The sequence below is a fragment of the Cetorhinus maximus genome, chromosome 20, assembly GCF_964194155.1.
Source record: "Cetorhinus maximus chromosome 20, sCetMax3.hap1.1, whole genome shotgun sequence".
In the NCBI taxonomy this organism is placed as follows: domain Eukaryota; kingdom Metazoa; phylum Chordata; class Chondrichthyes; order Lamniformes; family Cetorhinidae; genus Cetorhinus; species Cetorhinus maximus.
The window spans coordinates 44,376,676-44,397,549 of record NC_135898.1 but is presented as its reverse complement, the minus strand read 5'-3'; the positions used below and the strand labels follow the sequence as shown (position 1 = coordinate 44,397,549).

At 42.8% G+C, this 20,874-nt stretch overlaps 1 protein-coding gene and 1 pseudogene across 1 annotated transcript; both read right to left on the bottom strand.

The window, feature by feature from the left end:
• Positions 1 to 208: 208 nt before the first annotated feature.
• Positions 209 to 1,824, bottom strand: LOC144694663 (interferon-induced protein with tetratricopeptide repeats 5 pseudogene; annotated as a pseudogene).
• A 12,859-nt stretch (positions 1,825 to 14,683) lies between these two features.
• LOC144695058 (interferon-induced protein with tetratricopeptide repeats 5-like) lies at positions 14,684 to 20,289 on the bottom strand. The gene is made up of 2 exons (XM_078565973.1): positions 20,115 to 20,289; positions 14,684 to 17,518 (listed from the first exon to the last, which is right to left on the bottom strand). The coding sequence occupies exons 1-2, from the start codon at positions 20,153 to 20,155 to the stop codon at positions 16,030 to 16,032; spliced, it is 1,530 nt and encodes a 509-aa protein (XP_078422099.1). The 5' UTR covers positions 20,156 to 20,289; the 3' UTR covers positions 14,684 to 16,029.
• Between the last annotated feature and the right edge of the window lie 585 nt (positions 20,290 to 20,874).

Sequence of the window (20,874 nt, the reverse complement as noted above, 5' to 3'; positions counted from 1 at the left end):
TGGGGGAGAGAGAGGTGGTGTACAGGTGTGCATTGAGATTCACCTTTGAGGGGTGTGACTGGAGTCTGGCGCCTCTAGAATGCAAAATGATTTTCCAAGGGAGGCTGGGGGAGTGGGGGCTGGGCCAGCAGGAAAAGCCTCCAATGTGCCCGACTGAACCTGGTTATAGTTCGGGGCTGTGAATGCAGTTTTCAAAATGTGTTTAGTTTTAGTTGGGAAAGTCATTGTTGTCCTCGATGGAAAGGCGTAATTCACAAAGAACATTTAGATATTCTTCATTGTCAGGATCAAACTCCAAGGCCGTTTCAAAGCATTTAATAGCTTCACATCTCTCACCATCCAGCAGGTGCGAGAACCCAAGAACACCAAGGGCCTTGCTGTCTCTTGGGTTCCTGCGAAGCCGTCTTGCAGCTATCATCTCCAAGTTTTCTCGACACCTTTTCTGATGTATTGAGTCATAATTGACTTTCATTCCTTCCAGAAAATGGGTGATGGCATTTGATTCAGATTGTTTGTGATTGAGTTCAAATAAACCCGCCTGTAAACATATGTCCTGCTTACTTTCTGGACGAATACTTTCCAATCTCAGTAGATGGTTGTAGATCTCATTTGCTTTGAGATATTCTTCATTTATTGAATAGATTTTTGCCAAATCCAGGTGGCCTAAAATAAATGTTAGTGGTCGGTTCTCAATTGTCTTTTGAAAATGGTACCTGCATTGTTTGATCAATTCAGCTTTCTGTTCAAAAGTAGGATTGTGAGGATCTTTACTGCCTTGATATTTCATCAGTGCATTTAGTTTGGTTCTGTAGCACACACCCATTTGATGGTGTAAGAATGTAGAGTGTGGGCTAATTTCTAATCCTTTCTTCAACAGCTCCACAGCTTTTTCCGTATCTCCTTCCTTTCTGTAAAATATTGCTGCATAACGAAGCACGTAGAGAAGATCAGGGGACTTATGCAATGCTTGTTCAACTAATTTGAGTGCTTCATCTTTTTAATACAAGCTTTGCAGTTTTAGTGCCAACTGCACCATGACGAATGTGTGAACAGGATCAAGCTCCAGCACACGTCTCCACTGCTTCACAGATTCAAAAGACTCATAACTCTGTGAGGTACAATGAAACACCTCCAGACGAGACAGAACAATCGCATAGCCGTAATTCCATTCAATGTTATCCGGACCTTCCTCCAAAGCCTTTTTAAAACATTCCATTGCCTCTTCATAATATTGAGCATCAGTTGTCAACAGTGCCCAAACCTTCTCCCCATATACTTCAGGAATCATTGCTGTATAACGAGAGGCATCAGGAAATTGTTTACAGATCTCCTCCAGCTTGTCGAGGTAGGACTGAGCCTCTGTCAGTTGTCCCATGTGATAATATACCCAGGTATAGTTTCCATGGGTGATGATGCTTCTTTTGTCAAATTCATCTTCATGATTCTCCCTCAGAAATATTTCAGCTTCCTGTAAGTTTTGAATTGCCACTTCATAGTTTCCTTGCAGACAGTTTACAAAAGCCAGTTGGCTGTACACTGTGGCTTGATATTTCACATCAGTCTGTATTAAGTCTTCTAATCTTTTCTTCATATCATTGAGGTCAATATTTTCTTTCTGTGGAGCCCATGTGAAGTGACATTGAAGCTGACTGAGCTCCACTTTTAACAAATCTTTCTGTGTGTTACTGTAAGAGAAAAAAAAATCAAAGTCCATCTCAGAGTAATTGAAGCACTTCCTCTCCACTCCAGCAAATTTCTTCATCTAACAGCTGCTCCTGACTCCTGAACTCAATGGCCAGGAAACCTCTCGTGACAGAAAGATGATCTCTGCACACAGACATTCACAATGAAATGATACTTGCATTGTTTGATCAATTTAGCTTTCAGTTAAAATTACGAGGACCTTTGCTGCTTGGATAATTCATCTGTTGATTTGATTTGGTTCTGTAACACTAACCTATTTGATGGTATATGAAGGTAGAATGTGGACAAATTTCTAATCCTTTCTTTGACAACTCCACAGCTTTTTCCACATCCCCTTTAGTTCTGTAAGGTTTTACTCCATAATGAAGCACATATGGAAGATCAGGGGGCTTCTGCAAGTCTTGTTCAACTAATTTAAGTGTTTCTTCCTGTTGACTGCAAAAGGACTACAAACCTTGGCTTATCTTATACTTGTGTCTTCAGTGCTGGTTTATTACTTGCTCCTGGCCAGTTAGTTTTCTCACCCGGTGCACAGTATACCTCAACCACTCCCACTCCCACTGATATGGTAGAGGAGCACTGGTTGAAGTACTCAACCTGCCTGTTGGGTTTGTCCAGTATATCTCCTCTCATTCCTGCATTCCATTCTGAAATAGGAGTCTCCCCACTAAATTGTGAGTACTAATTCTGAAATGCTTCCTTCTCATATTGACAGCCCGAGTAACTCTCCACCAAACAGGATTACCATACTACTCCTTCACAGGGTCCATGTTGGCTTTGAGCCAGGTCATTCCCCATCCCAACATATTCGTAAAGCAGAAGAGAAGCCCCGTCACTCAGATATCCTCAATCTTCTAAAGGGCCATGCATTGAATTTTTTACTCATGTGACTGACCAGGAGTTGTTGGGTGTTGGTGGTGTGTCCTGAATGCACAGGAAACCTGGAAGTCAGGATTTCCTCACATGCCGTGGTTGTATATCTGAAAAGAGGGCGTGGAGTATCACTAATCGGTTTCCTGATTGACAGTGGCTTCCGGGTAGGGAAAACGGTTGGCGAATCTAAGGGACTAGAATAGTCCATGTTAGAATCGGAGAAAGAGAGTAATCGGGGTGAGGAGGTGGCCAATCACAGGGATTTGGGAGACTCAGGCAAAGAGTCTTGATTGTTGGAGAATGGGATTCCCTAAAGGCAAGATTACGAAGGACATTTCTTGAAAACAATAGTGGCATAGTGAACATAAACACAGTTACATAGTACAAAGTCTAGATTGGTATATGGATATAGCTTTTACAGAAGCTGTGCACCATTTTCATGCTGTATCTGGACAAAACAACCCTGCCTCTTGCATTATCAACATAGGTAATCATGGTGCCTTGTGCAGACACCTTTAAATGTTCACAGAAATCTTGTGCCAACTTCATACACAAATCAGTTATTAGCTAATAGTCAATGTACTTGATTTTGCCCCACATCAGAATTTGTGAATATTTCACAATGTCGAGTGGAACTGCTGAGGTTGAATTGTCTCTTTCTCTAACTTTACTGGAAAATAAGACAGTGATATAAACCGTAAGAAATCCAATATTTCATTATAATAAACATTAATCTTTAATTATATTTATGCATCTTTAAGCAAATTCAATTTTAGGACAAAATACATTTTTAAATGTAGAAGATGATTAAATTGAAAACAGTTTCAAGTTTCTAACTTGTTATTTAAATTACAAGGTATGCAGTTGAACTCTAGCACCATCTTTTGATGGCTGTTGATCATTATTCATTAAACAAATCTGCTTCAGAAAACATGGGTCGTAATCAGAATGCCTATCCTTGCACCCTGAAGAATTGAATTTTGACGGGGGTCGTTCTCCTCACTGAGGATTTGCAATTTGACTTGTGAGATCGCTGCAGGAGTTCTTCAGGGCATTGTCCCAGGCCAAGTGTCCTGCTTCATCACTGACCGTTCCTCCATCAAAAAGTCAGAAATGGGTGTGTTCCCTGATTATTGCACAGTGTTCAGTTACATTTGCAACTCCTCAGATAATGAAGCAGACCCTGCCCACATTCAGCAAGACCTGGACAACATTCTTGCTTGGAACTAATAAATGGCAATTAATGTTTGCATCACTCAAGTACCAGGCAATGATTTTTTCTGACAAGAGAGACCCCAACTATCTCTCCTTGACATTCAATGGTGTTATCATCACTGAATCTCCCACCAAGAGGATCTTTGGTGGCTATCATTGACCAGAAACTGAACTTGACCAGCCACATTAACACTGTGACTAACGAGGGCAGGTCAGAGGATGGGTTATCTTCAGCGAGTAATTTGGCTTTTGAGAATGAGGCTATGTGTCAAGAGAAAGGGGAAGATCAAACAGAAGTGTGAGAAGCCTCCAGTATTTGTGCATTCAGCCAGCTACCTATAGAAACCGAAGCTGGGAAAGCCGCTTTGAATTCTACTGTCCAAGGTATTGTGCTAACTTGCTGGAGCTGTTTAAAATCTATTTTTTTAACCATTGCCTTAATGGGGGTATAACTAGAAGCCAGATTAATTAGGGGTTTTAGGAGTTATTATAGTAGTAATTTGTAGACATATGTATGTGCTTGAAATATTTGCTTCTGTTAATAAATATTTAATTTAGTTGTTTAAAAATCTCTGAAGTCTTGGTGGACTTATTGCTTCTGAATTCAGGGCACACATCTTGAAATAAATACAAATTGCAAAACCATTGTGATAACATGACCAAGTTTCCCTCGTGATTTGATCCACCAGGCACACATCATCTGCCACATGTTAACAATAATACATTCCACGTTACATTCAGTCCTGTCCATCTCAGTTCATGCTGTGTTCTCCATTTGAGTTATTGTTCTGATTGCTTTGGTTTAAACATATTTAAGTGCTAAGAGACAACATTTTCCATTAGTAAATCCTTTCTAGATTACAATGGGCCAGAAAATCTTTTTCTCTTCAAAAAGTGCAAACGACCTGAGGGCATTGACAGAATACAAATATCAAATGCAAATTAAATTTTGTACATCCATGAAGTCCAATTGGAAACATTTTAATTTGAATTTGAATTGTTACATAATATAAAGAATGAACAGATCTGTTTCTGACCATTACCAGTCTTATTCAGCACCTCACCCTCTCTCTGTAAACAAATAATTCCAGCTTTGTGTAGGGCCCATAAGAGACCAAGGGGGCAATCTATGGGTGAAGCCAGAGGACATCACTAGAGTGTTGAATGAATACTTCACGTCCGTCTTCACCCAAGAGAATGAGGATGAAGGTATCGAACTCAGGGAGAGAGACTGTGAGGTTCTTAAGCAAATTGATATAGGGAGTGACAAGGTATTGGAGGTGTTGGCAGGCTTAAAAGTAGACAAATCTCCATGTCCGGGTGATTTATGTCCCAGACTGCTGAGGGAGGCAAGAGAGGAGATCGCAGGGGCTCTGACCCAAATTTTTAATTCCTCCCTGGCCACGGGGGAGGTGCCAGAGGACTGGAGAACAGCTAATGTGGTTCTGCTATTTAAGAAGGGTTGTAGAAATAAGCCAGGGAACTACAGGCCAGTGAGTCTCACATCAGTGGTAGGGAAACTATTGGAGCAAGTTCTGCAGGAGAGTATCTTTCTCCACTTGGAGAGGCAAGGTTTGATCAGGGATAGTCAGCATGGCTTTGTCAGAGGGAGGTTATGCCTACTAAATTTTATTGAATTTTTTGAGGAGGTGACCAGGTGTGTAGATGAGGGTAGTGCAGTTGACGTAGTTTATATGGATTTCAGCAAAGTCTTTGACAAAGTCCCACATGGGAGACTTATAAAGAAGGCAAATGCACAAGTGATACAGGGTAATTTGATAAGGTGGATTCAAAATTGGCTTAGTTGTAGGAGGCAGAGGGAGATGACAGAAGGATGTTTTAGTGACTGGAAGCCAGTGTCCAGTGGCGTACAACAGGGATCTGTGCTGGGTCCCCTATTATTTGTCGTTTATATAAACGACATAGACAACTACATGGGGGGGTAGGATTAATAAGTTTGCGGATGACACAAAGATTGGCCGGGTGGTTAACAGTGAGGTTGAGTGTCTTGGGCTACAGGAAGATATAGACGGGATGGTCAAATGGGCAGATAAGTGGCAGATGGAATTTAACCCTGAAAAGTGTGAGGTGATACACTTTGGAAGGAGTAATTTGACAAGGAAGTATTCAATGAACGGCATGGCACTAGGAAGTTCTGAGGAACAAAGGGACCTTGGCGTGTGTGTCCATAGATCTCTGAAGGCGGAGGGGCATGTTAGTGGGGTGGTGAAAAAGGTATATGGGACAGTTGCCTTTATCAATCGAGGCATAGGGAGGTCATGTTGGTGTTGTATAGAACCTTAGTGAGGCCATAGCTGGAGTACTGTGTTCATTCTGGTCGTCACATTATAGGAAGGATGTGATTGCACTGGAGGGGGTGCAGAGGAGATTCACCAGGATGTTGCCTGGGATGAAACATTTAAGTTATGACGAGAGGTTGGATAGACTTGGGTTGTTTTTGTTGGAGCAGGGAAGACTGAGGGGCGACCTGATCGAGGTGTACAAGATTATAAGGGTCATGGACAGGGTGGATAGGGAGAAGCTGTTCCCCTTAGTTAAAGGGTCAGTCACAAGGGGGCATAAGTTCAAGGTGAGGGGCAGGAGGTTTAGGGGGGATGTGAGGAAAAACTTTTTTACCCAGAGGGTGGTGACGGTCTGGAATGCTCTGCCTGGGAGGGTGGTGGAGGCGGGCTGCCTCACATCCTTTAAAAAGTACTTGGATGAGCACTTGGCACGTCATAACATTCAAGGCCATGGACCAAGTGCTGGGAAATGGGATTAGGTAGGTAGGTCAGGTGTTTCTCACGTGTCGGTGTAGACTCGACGGGCCGAAGGGCCTCTTCTGCACTGTGTGATTCTGTGGCGAGTTTTAAATGCTTTGTAGAGTATGCTAATTACTTTCTTATAAACAACTCCTTGTTCAATCTTCCACAAGCAAATTTCAATACTAAAAAAATCCCAGTTATCTTTACTTTATAATGCTGATCAGATGGAAAATGTGTTCCTTTCTCAGCTTCAAGTCTACTTGGAATGGTGAGCTGATCAAGAAGAATATTTGGTTTGTTGTTTATCAGTTCATTTATCAGCCCCGTGATGTATCGTTTGAAGTCATTTCCTGAATGTGAATCGAAACTAAACTGAGGAGATGAAACTCCAAAATGAAAACCTATCCAGGAAAGCGTGATGCCCACACAGTGCCCATTGTGTTAACTCTGTGGAGCCTATCCTTTAACCAAAAGGAAAACATCACTTGGTTCAACAGCCAAACTTTTTTGTTGATCACAGCTCTGCCTCCTCTGACAGTCACCTTGAGTTGTTTTTTGAACACACTAATACTATTTGCTTCAATGGAGAGCTCTCTGATGCTGCCCTGTGATATCATCCCACTCATGCTTGAGGCGGACTGCTCCATTGTGTCTGCTGGCACTCTCTCAGGATGTTCAGAAAGCCTCTCAGTATATTATACATTCTCTGCTGTTCCTCAATAGGTTGCTGTTACATTGATAGCTCCGGGGTTACTTGGTGACTTGGAGACAGCTTCCCAATGAGTCTTTAACTACAGCGGTTTTAACTTCCCATCCCCTCCCAAACCCATGGGCTCCTCCAAATTAAAATTCCTCTTTTGTGCCTGCAGCTATGAGGTTTTATTAATTTGAACCAATTTTATGCCATTTAGCCTTCCTCCACCTTCCACGTTTTCCTTCACTGAGGGAATGGCAATCTTTAGAACACACCTGGGTATTGTTCAACCTGCCCTGTGTTGACCATCGAGGCACTAAGAGGAGCTGGTGAACCTGCCTTTTAATCATATTATTTGCTTCCAATTAAAATACAAAATGCTGAAAATACTCAGCAGCTCAGGCAGCATCTGTGGGGAGAGAAACAGAGCTAACATTGTAAGCCAGTGATATTTTGTTAGAGCTGGAAGAAGTTAGAGATATATCAGTGTTTGAGCAAGGACGGCAACAGAGAAAGGGGGAGGGAAAGTCAAAAAGGAAAGATCTGTGGAAGACAGCAGAGATTAAATAACAAATGTGATGGTGGTGGAAGACAAAAGGAGGGATATGGTAATCATGACGTGAAAATGAGTATTGCGGAATCATGTGCTGGAAGCAGTTCAAAGGAGGTTTACCAGACTAATATTTGGAATGGGCGGGTTGTCTTATGAGGAAAGGTTGGACAGACTAGGCTTGTGTCCACTGGAGTTTAGAAGAGTAAGAGATGACTTGAATGAAACATATAAGATCCTGAGAGGACTTGACAGGGTGGATGTGGGAGAGTCTAGAACTTGGCATCACCATTTAAAAATAAGGGGTCACCCATTTAAAATGGAGATGAGGTGAAATTTTTTCTCTCAGAGGGTCCTGAATCTTTGGAACTCTCTTCCTGAAAAGGTGGTGGAAGCAGAGTCTTTGAATATTTTTAAGGCAAAAGTGGATAGATTCTTGGTAAGCAAGGGGGTGATAGGTTATTGGTCGTAGGCGGGATGCAGATTTGAGGTTACTATTAGATCAGCCTTGATCTTATTAAATTGCAGAGCAGGCTTGAGGGGCCGAATGGCCTTGTTTGTATGTTCATATGAATGTGGATGTTGGCAGGTGGTAGGGTGAAAGGTGAGGACAAGGGGGACACAATCGTGCTTCTGTCTGGGAAGGAAAGGGTGAGAGCAAACGTGAAGGAAAAAGAACAAATATGGTTGTCAAGCATGGCGGTGAGTTGAGAATAAAGCACCTCAGGAACATTAATATGGAAGGTGGGATCACCAGAATAGATGTAAAGGAGATGGAGAAACTGGGAGAATATGGAATAGAATCCTTATAGGAAGTGGTGTTGGAGGGAATGTAGTCAAGGAAGCTGAGGGAGTCAGTGGGCTTATAGTGAATATTGGTTGACAACTGGCTTAGATTTTAGATTTTATTCTAATAAGATATATGTAACCTGTAAAGTAGGAAAATGGTCAAGTCACCATTTTATACTGACATTTGAACAGAAACAAAGCCATTTTGATGTTGCCAACCTTTTAACAAACTAATCTAATATAGTACTGGGAGATAGTCACTGAATAGCAGCAGATGATTTCATTAGGAGGAAATGTAGAGTAAAGGTTTAACTCTAATGTGACTCTAATAATAGCTACTGCGCATGTACCCAAGGAGGTTTCAGGGTCCTTTGTTCATGCAGACTGATCATCTCCATTGGCCAGAGCCTGGCCTTCGAAATGTAAATGGTTTTTGTACAACTCCTTGGGATTTGATCTCTGCAGTCACAGGGGCATTAGCACCTCTTTTGAGGTTGCTGCTGTTCTGAAGGCCAAAGATTCCTTCCATTTTTAAACACACCACCGGGTCCCCCATTGGACCTGGCGCCCAATGTGTTCCCACCCCCGTGCATGGAAAACACATTCGGCAGTCGCGTTTCACGCTGGGTGGGCCCTAATTAGCCACCCAGCACAAGGTCGTGTTCACAGCGCAAACTCGGCCTGGAGCGGGTGTTACATCCGCTTCTGGCCACACCGACTTCAGGCGCACCCCGAGGGTAGAATTCAGGCCATGGTGTGGATTAGAGACCAGCAGTGACTAGGTAGTGCAGAAGAAAAGTTATAACAACTGAGCTCATATCTGGTCCGGACAAAAGCAGGTATTGTCTGAAGAAAAAGGAATAGCTTGATTTCAATGAAGAGAACACCATTAGCAGAATGAGCTGCGTACCCAGAGCCCAGGAGAACCCCACGCCAACTAACCCACCAATGAGGGAAACAAGGAGTGACAACCCTCAGGGAAGGACTTCGGAAAGCTAGATCCTCAACAACCTCCAAAAGAACTCTGCACATGTTCAGGAAGTTGTTAAGAAGACTATCTCTTTAAAATCAAAGACTTTGGGGGAGGTGTAGGAGGATGTATGTATAATAATCTCGGAGTAAAGACTTGGGGGGAGATGTAGAGCAAAGGATTAACTCTAACACCACTCTAATAACAGCTACTGGGCATGTGCGGAAGGAGATATGTCATACTGATGTCACTCAGAGAGATAAGTGTGAGAAGAGTTGAAGAGGGGGACTGTCACTCTGTCTTTATGCGCTGTAACTTTGTATATAGTTAATTATGTCAATAAATGTACTTCGAAGGAAAGGCCTTTGTCTCCTGCCAGATCTCCTCTTAGAGTAAGACACCCAGGATAGAACTTCAACATTGAGATTGTATAGCTTCTAGCTTGAAAATGAACAGCAGAGGGAGGACAGGCTGTGCTGCTAATCCAACACCCGTGGATACTAGAGGAGTTTTCTCATACATGAGACATTAAACCAAGGGCCTGGTGGATGTAAATGGTCCCATAGCACTATTTCGGTGAAGAGCAGGTCCAGGCCAAGAATAAAGATTGGCACTAAAGATAAACAGTCTTCATTTGAAAATGATTCCCACATGGAAGACATGGGTATCTTTCATCTTTAACCCGTTGCCCAACATCTTTTCCCCAATAGGCCACTTGTGCCACACTTAAATGCCTTCTTCTGGAAGTGTATGACCCCCACCCACGCCCACCCCACCCAGCTGCCACATGAGCTCCAGTGCTAAAGTCCCATTGAATCCTCATTAACCTGGGCACTTAAGCCAGTTTCCATAGTTTAAACTCAAGGAATCTTTTGTCTTAACAAATTCTTAATCAGCAGAATGCTACCCATCCCTCAGGCAGCATGTTTCTGATCTGTCATATCAAATTGAGTTCTAATACAAAACTGCTCAACCACAAATAAGGGAATTGGCACATGTTGGAATTGAACTCTTGCTCTGTAGAGTGCAGATAGTAGCAGTAACAGTGAACACTACCATTCACATACAATCTGTGATTTAATTGGCACTATTCTGATGATTCCATTGCAGGGAATCTATTACTGGAAGGAATCAAAAGTTTCAATGAATCTCACTTTGGCTGGAATTTTCCAATCCCATTGGCGTTGGGTGTCAATGTGACGAGAAGGCCGAAAATTGGTTTCATGCTGCCGTGAAATCAGCTTGTAATCATCCGCTCCACCCGTTAATGGCGGGCTGTGTTTCCCACCGCTGCACATTGGTAACCTAATTTCAATGCTTTAGCATCTCACTATAAGCCCTGCTCGCTGGGTACATCCTCCCATGCTGCATCATCTGGGCAAACTGTACAGAAGTGTCGTGCACTTGTGAGCTGCACTTCGCTTGGGACTTTGAGCCCTCCTGGTAATATATTCCCTGCTGCTGATGAGAAAAACATGTTATAAAATGTGAAATAATAATTACTTCCCAAATAGAGGAATTTGTAATAAAATTGGACAAATGTGCCTTCTGTTTTATTCAACATATTAAAAGAAAATCCAATCGCTGCTCTCATTAAAAAAACCCAAACCACTGGAAAATGTGTCAAGTTGTCAAAAATATTTTGGAGTTCTCATCTTTTGCATCAGGTTTTGAAAGTTTTAGTGAGTTTTTACTAATTATCTCAGTTTGTCAAGCATGGGGAGTTCATGTGGCTGGCTGTTGAAGGACAGGTTTGAACATTGTTTGCCTACATTGCTTCAGGCAGCGCTGGCGGTCATCAGTGCCAGGCTTCGCTGACAGCACCACATCACTTTTGCGGAGCGCTCACAGGCAGGTCCCTACCTACCAGACCAATCGTAAGGTCGGGGTGGCTTTTCAACGGCCGCAGTGCTAGGGCTTGCTTGGGGAAGGGGGTGAAGTGGCTTCAGGCAAGGGAAGAGGCAGCAGGACGAGGGCTGTGCTAGGGAAGGTGGGGGGGGCGGTGGTAGCCTAGAATGTTAGGGCACAAGTTGATCTGTGCAAGTGGCCTCAAGATGGTGAGGGTTGAGGAGGCAGTCTCCAGAGGAGATGAGGCCAGATGGAGATGTGAAGGTGTGTGAGAGAATGAGTGGTCCCTTGAGCTGGCAGTGAGTGAGATACCAGTGAATGTGTGATGACCTTTTGAGTGTGTGAGCTTAAGAGTGATGAGATGGTTGCCTTACCTTGGCTGAACAGGTGAGATCATTCATCTTCTTTCTGCATTGGATGGCCAACCTCTTCTGGGCAGTGTTGGCACTGACCACCAGTTCCACCACCTCCCAAGATGGAGTGGTGAGATTGCTGGAACTCCGGTGTCCAGAGCGGGGGTGGAGGACATCACGGCAGACCTCCAAAAGGCATTCCAGTGACAGGTCACTGAACTCTTCTTGGCTTTCAGGGCCATGTCTTCACTGATGCAGTCCTGGGCTGCAAGCATTGAGAAATGTGTGCACAGCTGCGGTTTAGATTTGGCAGCTGGAGTGAGGAAACAGTGAGGTAACAGTGTGGAGGGTGATTCAGAGGTCAGCAAGACAACGTGTTTCCTGTTTCTGCATAATTAATGAGGTGGGATGCGGACGATACAGCACAAAAAACCATCCATTGTGGCCGGAGGGTAAAACGTCATTTTTCACGCACACCAAAGCACTTAAGAACATAAGAAATAGGACCAGGAGTAGGTCATTTGGCCCCTCAAGACTGCCCAGCCATTCAAAAAGGTCATGGCTGATCTGCCCCAGGTCTCAACTCCTCTTTCGTGCCAACTCACCAATATTTCAAAAATCTATCTACCTCCTCTTTAAACACTTTGTGATCTAGCCTCCACAATTCTCTGGGGAACAGAATTCCAGACATTCACTACCCTCTGAGAGAAGAAATTCCTTCGCATCTCAGTTTAAAATTAATGTCCCCTTATTCTGTAACTATGTCCCATAGTTCGAGATTCCCCCACTAATGGAAACATCTTCTCAACATCTACCCTGTCAAGCCCCCACAGAATCTTGTACGTTTCAATAAGATCACCCCTCATTCTTCTAAACTCTAATGAATAAAACCTATCCTGTTTAGCTGTTCTTGATAAGTCAACCCCTTCATCCCAGGAATCAGCTTAGTGAACAGTCTCCAATGCCAATATATCCTTTCTTAAACTGTACACAGTACTCCAGGCCTCACCAACACCCTATGCCACCCTATACAGTTGTAACAAGACTTCCCTATTTTTAAACTCCAACCCTCTAGCAATACAGGCCAAAATTCCATTTGCTTCTTAATTACTTGCTGCACCTGCATGCCAACTTTCTGTGTTTCATGCATAAGAACACCCAGATCCCTCTGTACTGCACTTTTTTGGAGTCTCTCTCCATTTAAATAATAGTCTGCCTTTTGATTCTTCCTACCAAAGTGCATGACCTCACACTTTCCGACATTAAACTCCATCTGCCAAGTTTTTGCCCATTCCCTCAATGTTTCTATATTCCCTTGCAGATTCCTTACATCTTCATCACAACATGACTTCCTACCTGTTTTTGCATCGTCAGCAAATTTGGATACATTACACTCTGCCCCCTCCTCCAAGTCATTAATATAGATAGTAAATAATTGAGGCCCTTGTGGCACTCCATTAGTTATGTTTTTCCAACCTGAAAAAGACTCATTAATCCCGACTCTCTGTCTTCTGTGTGTTAACGAATTCTTGCTTAATAATGGACTCTAGCATTTTGCCAACGACAGATGTTAGGCTGACTGGGCTATTGTTTCCTGTTATTTGTCTCCCTCCCTTCTTGAACAGGGGCGTCATATTAGCAGTTTTCCAATCCGCTGGGACCCTCCCGGAATCCAGTGAGTTCTGGAATATTTTGACCAATTCCTCCACTATCTCTGCAGCCACTTCGCTTAGTGCAATTCTGGAATGATTTTGCCAATTGCCTTTAAAAAATTATCAAAGAGACAAATGGAGATTGGAAACCATCCTCATTGGCAGAGAAGAATTGCAGTCTGAGTTCCAGGAGGCAAACATTATCGACATGTGTGACTTCTGTTGATAGAATCTGTGTTTGTATTGATAAAGTTTTAATTACTATTCACCTCGCTTTATGTCCACTTAGCTTTCATCTCTTTACAGTGTCTACCTTTAGCCGAGATCTCAATCTCCAAATTGCCAATCTCAAAATGGAATTTGTAACTTGTGCCCAAGTTGCGATGCGTTGACCTGAATGAAACGTGTGAAATGTCGTTCATAAAAATGTTTTGTTTTTGTTTATTCATGGGATTTTGGTGTCGCTGGCTAGGCCAGCAATTATTGCCCATCCCTAGTTGCCCTTGAGAAGGTGGTGGTGAGCTGCCTTCTTGAATTGCTGCAGTCCATGTGGTGTAGGTACACCCACAGTGCTGTTAGGGTGGGAATTCCAGGATTTTGACCCAGCGACAGTGAGGAACGGTGATATATTTCCAAGTCAGGATGGTGTGTGGCTTGGGGAGGATTTGCCAAGTGGTGGTGCTTCCATTTATCTGCTCCATTCTGATGGTGCTCGATGGTGCTGATTTTAAATCTACCCACTTGCTGGAAACTGGGCTAAACTGCTCACCCAAAGTGGGCGGGGTCCTCGTTAACAAATGCAGCCTGGGGGTCTGGTGACATCATTGGGCCTTGACTGCACTGCCAGCTCTGTCCTGGACCTGGACCCGGTATGTACAGAAACCAGTGAGTTTCCAAATCCCCTCACCACGCACCCAAAACCCATCTGGAGTTAAAATAATTCCTTATCCTTCTGGATGGGAGAAGTTGTGGGTTTGGAATATGTTGTCGAAGCAGCCTTGGTGAATTCCTGCACTGCATCTTGTAGATGGTACACACTGCTGCTACTGTGCATCGGTGGTACAGTGAGTGAATGTTTGTGATTTGAGTACCAATCAAGTGGGCTGCTTTGTCCTGGACGTTGTCAAGCTTCATGAGTGTTGTGGGGCCTGCATTCATCTAGACCATAAACATTACTGACTGTCAGAAATTAGCGTGCAGATCTTATCCCCATCATATTCTGTACCACACAAACCATTTTCATTCCCTGAAATCAGCATCACAGAAAAAATCTTAGCCATGGCTTCATTTTATTGGTTATTTTCTATTCAGTCTCTGATTATACAATTACAATTGAAACCTCTGTTTAGAGAATTGGTACCTGTAGCTATTACATTTTATTCTTTTTCACTGAATTTAATCATTTTTTATATCCTTTATCCTTCCCCTGTTCACTGCATTTCCCTTCACGAGATGGTGACAGCCTGTAGAAAATGGTCTTTTCTGCGTGTTGTCCAAGCTGCCCCGTGTTGGCCAATGAGGGACTCGGATGGTTTGATGAAGAGTTGGTGAAGCTGACAAGTTACAGGACAGGGAGACACCCAGTGATAGAGGCTGAGATCTGAATGAAAGCTCTGGGTGGGAGTCCGATCATTTCTCAGCAAATCCTCAAAGCAACAGAATCAAGTTGGTGATTTATTTGAAGGGTCTGCAGTAATTGTTGCCCCTTTCTCAGCTGTCACATATGGAAAGCATTTAACCCAATGGGAACTTTTCTGTGAAGAGGCAGCAAGTGAAAGATAGGGTGGCAGACTGGTTTTATTATACCCTCTACAGGCTGCATTGGACATTGTTATCACCAAAAATGAGTATAAGTCATATGGTCAAAGTGCACTGAAGCTTATCCTAACTCCAGCTATAATGTTTTCCAACTAAAATCATTAACCGGATGATGATCCAAACAAAACACATTTTTCATCTATATTTGGACACCAGTTTACATATTTCTACCCAGTTATCTAGGTTACGTTAGAACTTAATGGTGCTGATTTTAAATCTACCCACTTGCTGGAAACTGGGCTAAACTGCTCACCCAAAGTGGGCGGGGTCCTCATTAACATATGCAGACTGGGGGTCTGGTGACATCATCGGGCCCCGACTGCACTGCCAGCTCTGTCCTGGACCTGGACCCGGTATGTACAGAAAACAGTGAGTTTCCAAATCCCCTCACCACTCACCCAAAACCCATCTGGAGGTAAAATCAGGCCCATGTTAAGTTTATTATTGACTTACACTAGTTCGTACAATTCATAAAGAATTATTGTGGCTCTGTCCACTTAGCTCAATTATCTCTAAATCCCCAAATCCTATCTCATTTTGTTTCTTTTCCCGCTCAGCAAAAGCTCTTATGATACAGAAATAAATGCTATTTGATGAGTTCACCAGTATGGTTAATATTCCTGAATGAAGCACAAGGATTTAGAATAATTACAATAAGATAATGGTTTGAAAATTAAGCAAACATGAGTGAAATGCTCATTTGAATGAAGTTGCCAATAGAATATAAATGAAAATGTGCCCGACTGAACCTGTTTATAGATCAGGGTCGTTAATGCAGTTTTCAAAATGTGTTTAGTTTTAGTTGGGAAAGTCATTGTTGTCCTCGATGGAAAGGCGTAATTCACAAAGAGCACTTAGATATTCTTCATTGTCAGGATCAAACTCCAAGGCCATTTCAAAGCATTTAATAGCTTCACATCTCTCACCATCCAGCTGGTGCAGGAACCCAAAAACACCAAGGGCCTTGCTTTCTCTTGGGTTCCTGCGAAGCCGTCTTGCAGCTATCATCTCCAAGTTTTCTCGACACCTTTTCTGATGTATTGAGTCATAATTGACTTTCATTCCTTCCAGAAAATGGGTGATGGCATTTGATTCAGATTGTTTGTGATTGAGTTCAAATAAACCCGCCTGTAAACATATTGCCTGCTTATTTTCTGGACGAATGCCTTCCAATTTCAGTAGATGGTTGTAGATCTCCTTTGCTTTGAGATATTCTTCATTTAATAAACATATTCCTGCAAAATCCAATTGGGGTTTAATAGATGTTAATGGTCGCTTCTCAAAAGCCTTTTGAAAATGATACTTGCATTGGTTGATCAATTCAGCTTTCTGTTGAAAAGCAGGATTGCGAGGATCTTTACTGCCTCGATATTTCATCAGTGGATTCAGTTTGGTTCTGTAGCACATACCTATTTGATGGTGTAAGAAGATAGAATGTGGAGTTATTTCTAATCCTTTCTTCAGCATCTCCACAGCTTTTTCCACATCTCCTTTCCTTCTGTAAAATTTTGCTGCATAACGAAGCACGTACGGAAGATCAGGGGACTGATGCAATGCTTGTTTGACTAATTCAAGTGCTTCCTCCATTTTATTGAACTGTTGTAGTTTTAGAGCCAACAGCACCATGGCTACAGTGTGATCTGGATCAAGCTCCAGCACACGCCTCAACTGTTTTATTGATTCACTGGGCCCTTGACTCTCTGGAGTACCAGGAAACCATTCCAGGCGAAACAGAACAGTCGCATAACCAATATTCCAGTCAATGTTCTCCGGATCTTCCTCCAGGGCCTTTTTAAAACATTCCATTGCCTCTTCATAATATTGAGCAGCAGTTGACAACAGTGCCCAACCCTTCTCCCCACATACTTCAGGAATCTTTGCTGTATAAGAGGCATCAGGAAATTGTTTACAGATCTCCTCCAGCTTGTCGAGGTAGGACTGAGCCTCTGTTAGTTGTCCCATGTGATAATATACCCAGGCATAGTTTCCATAGGTGATGATGCTTCTTTTTTCAAATTCATCTTCATGATTCTCCCTCAGAAATCTTTCAGCTTCCTGTAGGTTTTGAATGGCCTCTTCATGGTTTCCTTGCAGACAGTTTACAAAAGCAAGTTGGTTGTAAGACCTGGCTTGATATGGCATATCAAGCTGTATTGAATCTTCTAATCTTTGCTTCATATCATCCAAGTCAATGTTTTCTTTCTGTGGCCCCCACGTGAAGTGACATTGAAGCCAATCGAGCTTCACTTTCAACGAATCCTTCTGTACGTTACTGCACACAGACATGCTAAAGGAAAAGGTTATGATTACAAAACTTTTGGTCTGTTTATTCTTGGTTGCCATGCTGGCTATTGTATTAGATCCTGGCCAAGTAGTCACTACATAGTAACGCTACAACCACCTCCACTCCTAATGAACAGGAGCACTAATTGAAATACTCAATCTGTTTGGTGCATTTATACAATACATCTCAGTGTTATTCTTGCATTCCATTATGAAATAGGAGCCTCCTCACTCAATTGTGAGCACTAATTCTAAAACACCCCCTTCTCATTTCCAGTCAGATGAGGAATCTAAAGATCAGGAAGTCTGCTTTGCAGTCAGCAGGGGGCAGATCAGGTTTGTGGGCTGAGTGGTGGAGAGTGTGGAGGGTGGTTGATCCCAGAAAGGGAGGAAATTTAGGACAAGAGGCTTGATTATTTGGAAAAGTGTTACCGCAAAGCAAGATTAACTTAGCGATGAAAGACAACTTATTAACACAATACAGAGACTCCTTGAATTTAAGTACAAGCAGACAGTTCAAAGTGTAGATTGGTGTATGTATATAGTTTGTGCAGAAGCTGTGTGCCATTTATATGCTATATTTGGTCAAAAAGATCATTGTTCCTCCTTCGTGGGTAGGGGTGTCTTGTGTTCATGAGAGACATGCCTCCCAAGATGGTATCTCCCCTTTTGTCCCTCCCCAGACCCCCAAAGGCTGACGCCTTGCCACTCCTCCCTAGGGTGCCCCATCCCTCTACGCCCAAAAAGCCTGGAATCACCTCACTCCAGAATACAGATTGGCCAGCAGCTCCCCAAAGAGTCAAAGACTCACTTTCATCTTGTTAAGTCCACCCGCTGTGTAATTGCGCTGAGGGGCTGCCTTTTTCAAAGTCGGTCATTTTGTGACTGACTTTTCTATTGGGTGGGTGGGGAAATGGGTGGGGGGAGGGCAAGAAACACTGCCCCCATAAAATCCAGCCCACAAGAGCAGGTGGCAAGTAACTTGCCTGTTGATTCTCCAAAGTCCATCTCCAAGGCACAGGTCAGGAGCGTGATGGAATACTCTCAACTTGTCTAGATAAGTGCAGCACTAACAACACTAAAGAAACTCAAAACATCCAGGACAAAGCAGCCCACTTGATTGCAAACCAACTAGCCCCCACCCAACCCCTTCTGCATCCACCACTTTAAACATTCAGTCATTCCACACCCAGGACACAGTGGCAGCAGTGTATACCACCTACTAGATGCACCACAGCAACTCGCCAAGGCTCCTTTGACAGCACCTTCTAAACCTATACCTCTACCATTTAAAAGGACATGGGTAACAGGGTACATGAGAACATAACCACCTGCATGTGGCCTTTGAAGTCACAAACCATCCTGACTTGGAACTATATCGTTTTCCTGAATTGTCGCTGGGTCAAAATCCCAAAGTCTTTATCTTGCCTTAAGTCACGGCACTGGGGGTGAACCTGCACCAGTTGGAGGAGCAGCTCAAGAGGCAGGTCACCACTACTGATGTCCATATGCCAAAAGTCACAAATGTGTTGTACAGCATTTCCCCCTTAAGTTAACTGAGTGAAGTGGGAAAGGACTCTGGAGGGAGGGATAGAGGAAATAGTCGCTGAATGCTGCAGGACCAAGTAAGCCCACCACAAGCTGAGGCAGTGGGTGGGACCTCGGTGGGTTGTGGAGTGTCAGTTTGGGGATGGTTGATTGGAGTGGGGGAAGGGGGGGGGGCAGGGAACTGCCACATTCCCCACAAACTACATTTCAAAATAATTCATTGATTGTGAGACACTTTGGGACATTCCTGTGAGGTGTGATAAGGTGTTACATTGACACAAATTCTTTCTTGCTTCCTTCCTGTTCAATTCCCGTAGACTCACTTCATCCCCCAGCCATCCCAGCTCATTCTCTGCTCCAACTGCCTCTTGTTCATGTAAACACTCTTCTCCCTTCCCCCCTCAATCCTCGCTCCCTTTTTTACCCCCTCACCCAGTTCATCGTGGCTTTCTGCTTTTATTTCAAACTATCAGACCTGTCTTTTCATCTTCCCTACACTCATTCTCAATTTCAGCACACACTCTTCCTTCTCCTACCCACTTTAAGCTGGAACTATTCCGCTATATTCCATACTACATTCGCCCCTGTCCATCCTGGTTCATGCTATACTCTCCCTTTGATTTATATTTCTAATTGCTTTCGTTTATACATATGTAAATGCTGAAAATCCCCATTTTACATGAGTAAAACTCACAGATTGCCAATGGAACACAGCTTCACTTCTTGAAAGTCTACATATAACCTGAGGATGTTGACTGGATGCAATTATAAAAATAAAAATTTAACTTTATATGCTTAATGAAGTCTGATTGGACAGTAAGTTTAATTTTAATTTGAACTATTAACCAATATAAATTTTTTAAAGATCTGCCTACTGCCTGGTTTTCTGACGATCACCAGTCTTGGTCAGCACCATACCCTCCTCACTGTGAACCAACTCTACACATTTTCACTGCTTTGAAATGTACGCTAGTTTTTTCCTGAAAAACAAGCTCCTTGTTCAATAGTCTACACGCAAATTTCAATACTAAAGAAATTCCAATGATCTTTACCTCATATTTCTGATCAGGTGGAAAATGTCTTGGATTCTCATTTCAACTTCAACTTGACTTGTAATGGTAAGCTGATCGCGAAGAGTGTTTGGTGTGTTACATTTTACAGCTATTTATCAACTCCGTCATTAATTGCTTTAAGATGATTTCATGAATGTGAATCAGAACAAAAACCTTTGCAGTGAAACCAAGGTTTCCACCCAGAAATGAAAATGAAACTGAAAATCAATGTTTCTATTTATAGACACCAACTTAGCAAAGAACTCCATGGAGCCAATGAAGATCATGGGCAAATGGCCCAAACTTTTTTGTTGACTTCAACCGTGCCTCTTCAGTCAGCCACTTCCAAAATTGTCTTTTGAACACAATTATTCGATTTGCTTCAATGGAGAGTATTTGTAGCCCTGGTTGATGCATCCTCTAACACTCTCAGAACCTTCACTCGCATCTTTCCCTTTCATATTCTCTCTCACAATCTGGATCTGAGAGGTATACTCACTTCTGAAAAGCAAAACCTTTAAAAATTCACCCATTTCTTACCTCAAAACCACTATTCTAACTGATATTGCTTGACACAAGAGCTGCAACAAGTCTACAAGGACATTTCACTTGAAGGAGCAATGTACCTCCTTATCTTATCATGGGATGCATGCATGCAATATGCATTCATATTGGGGAAAGTGTACACACCATTCACAGGTCCTCAACACTATGAGATATACAATCAGAGAGAAAGAAATGGAGCTGTGGGAGAAGGGGA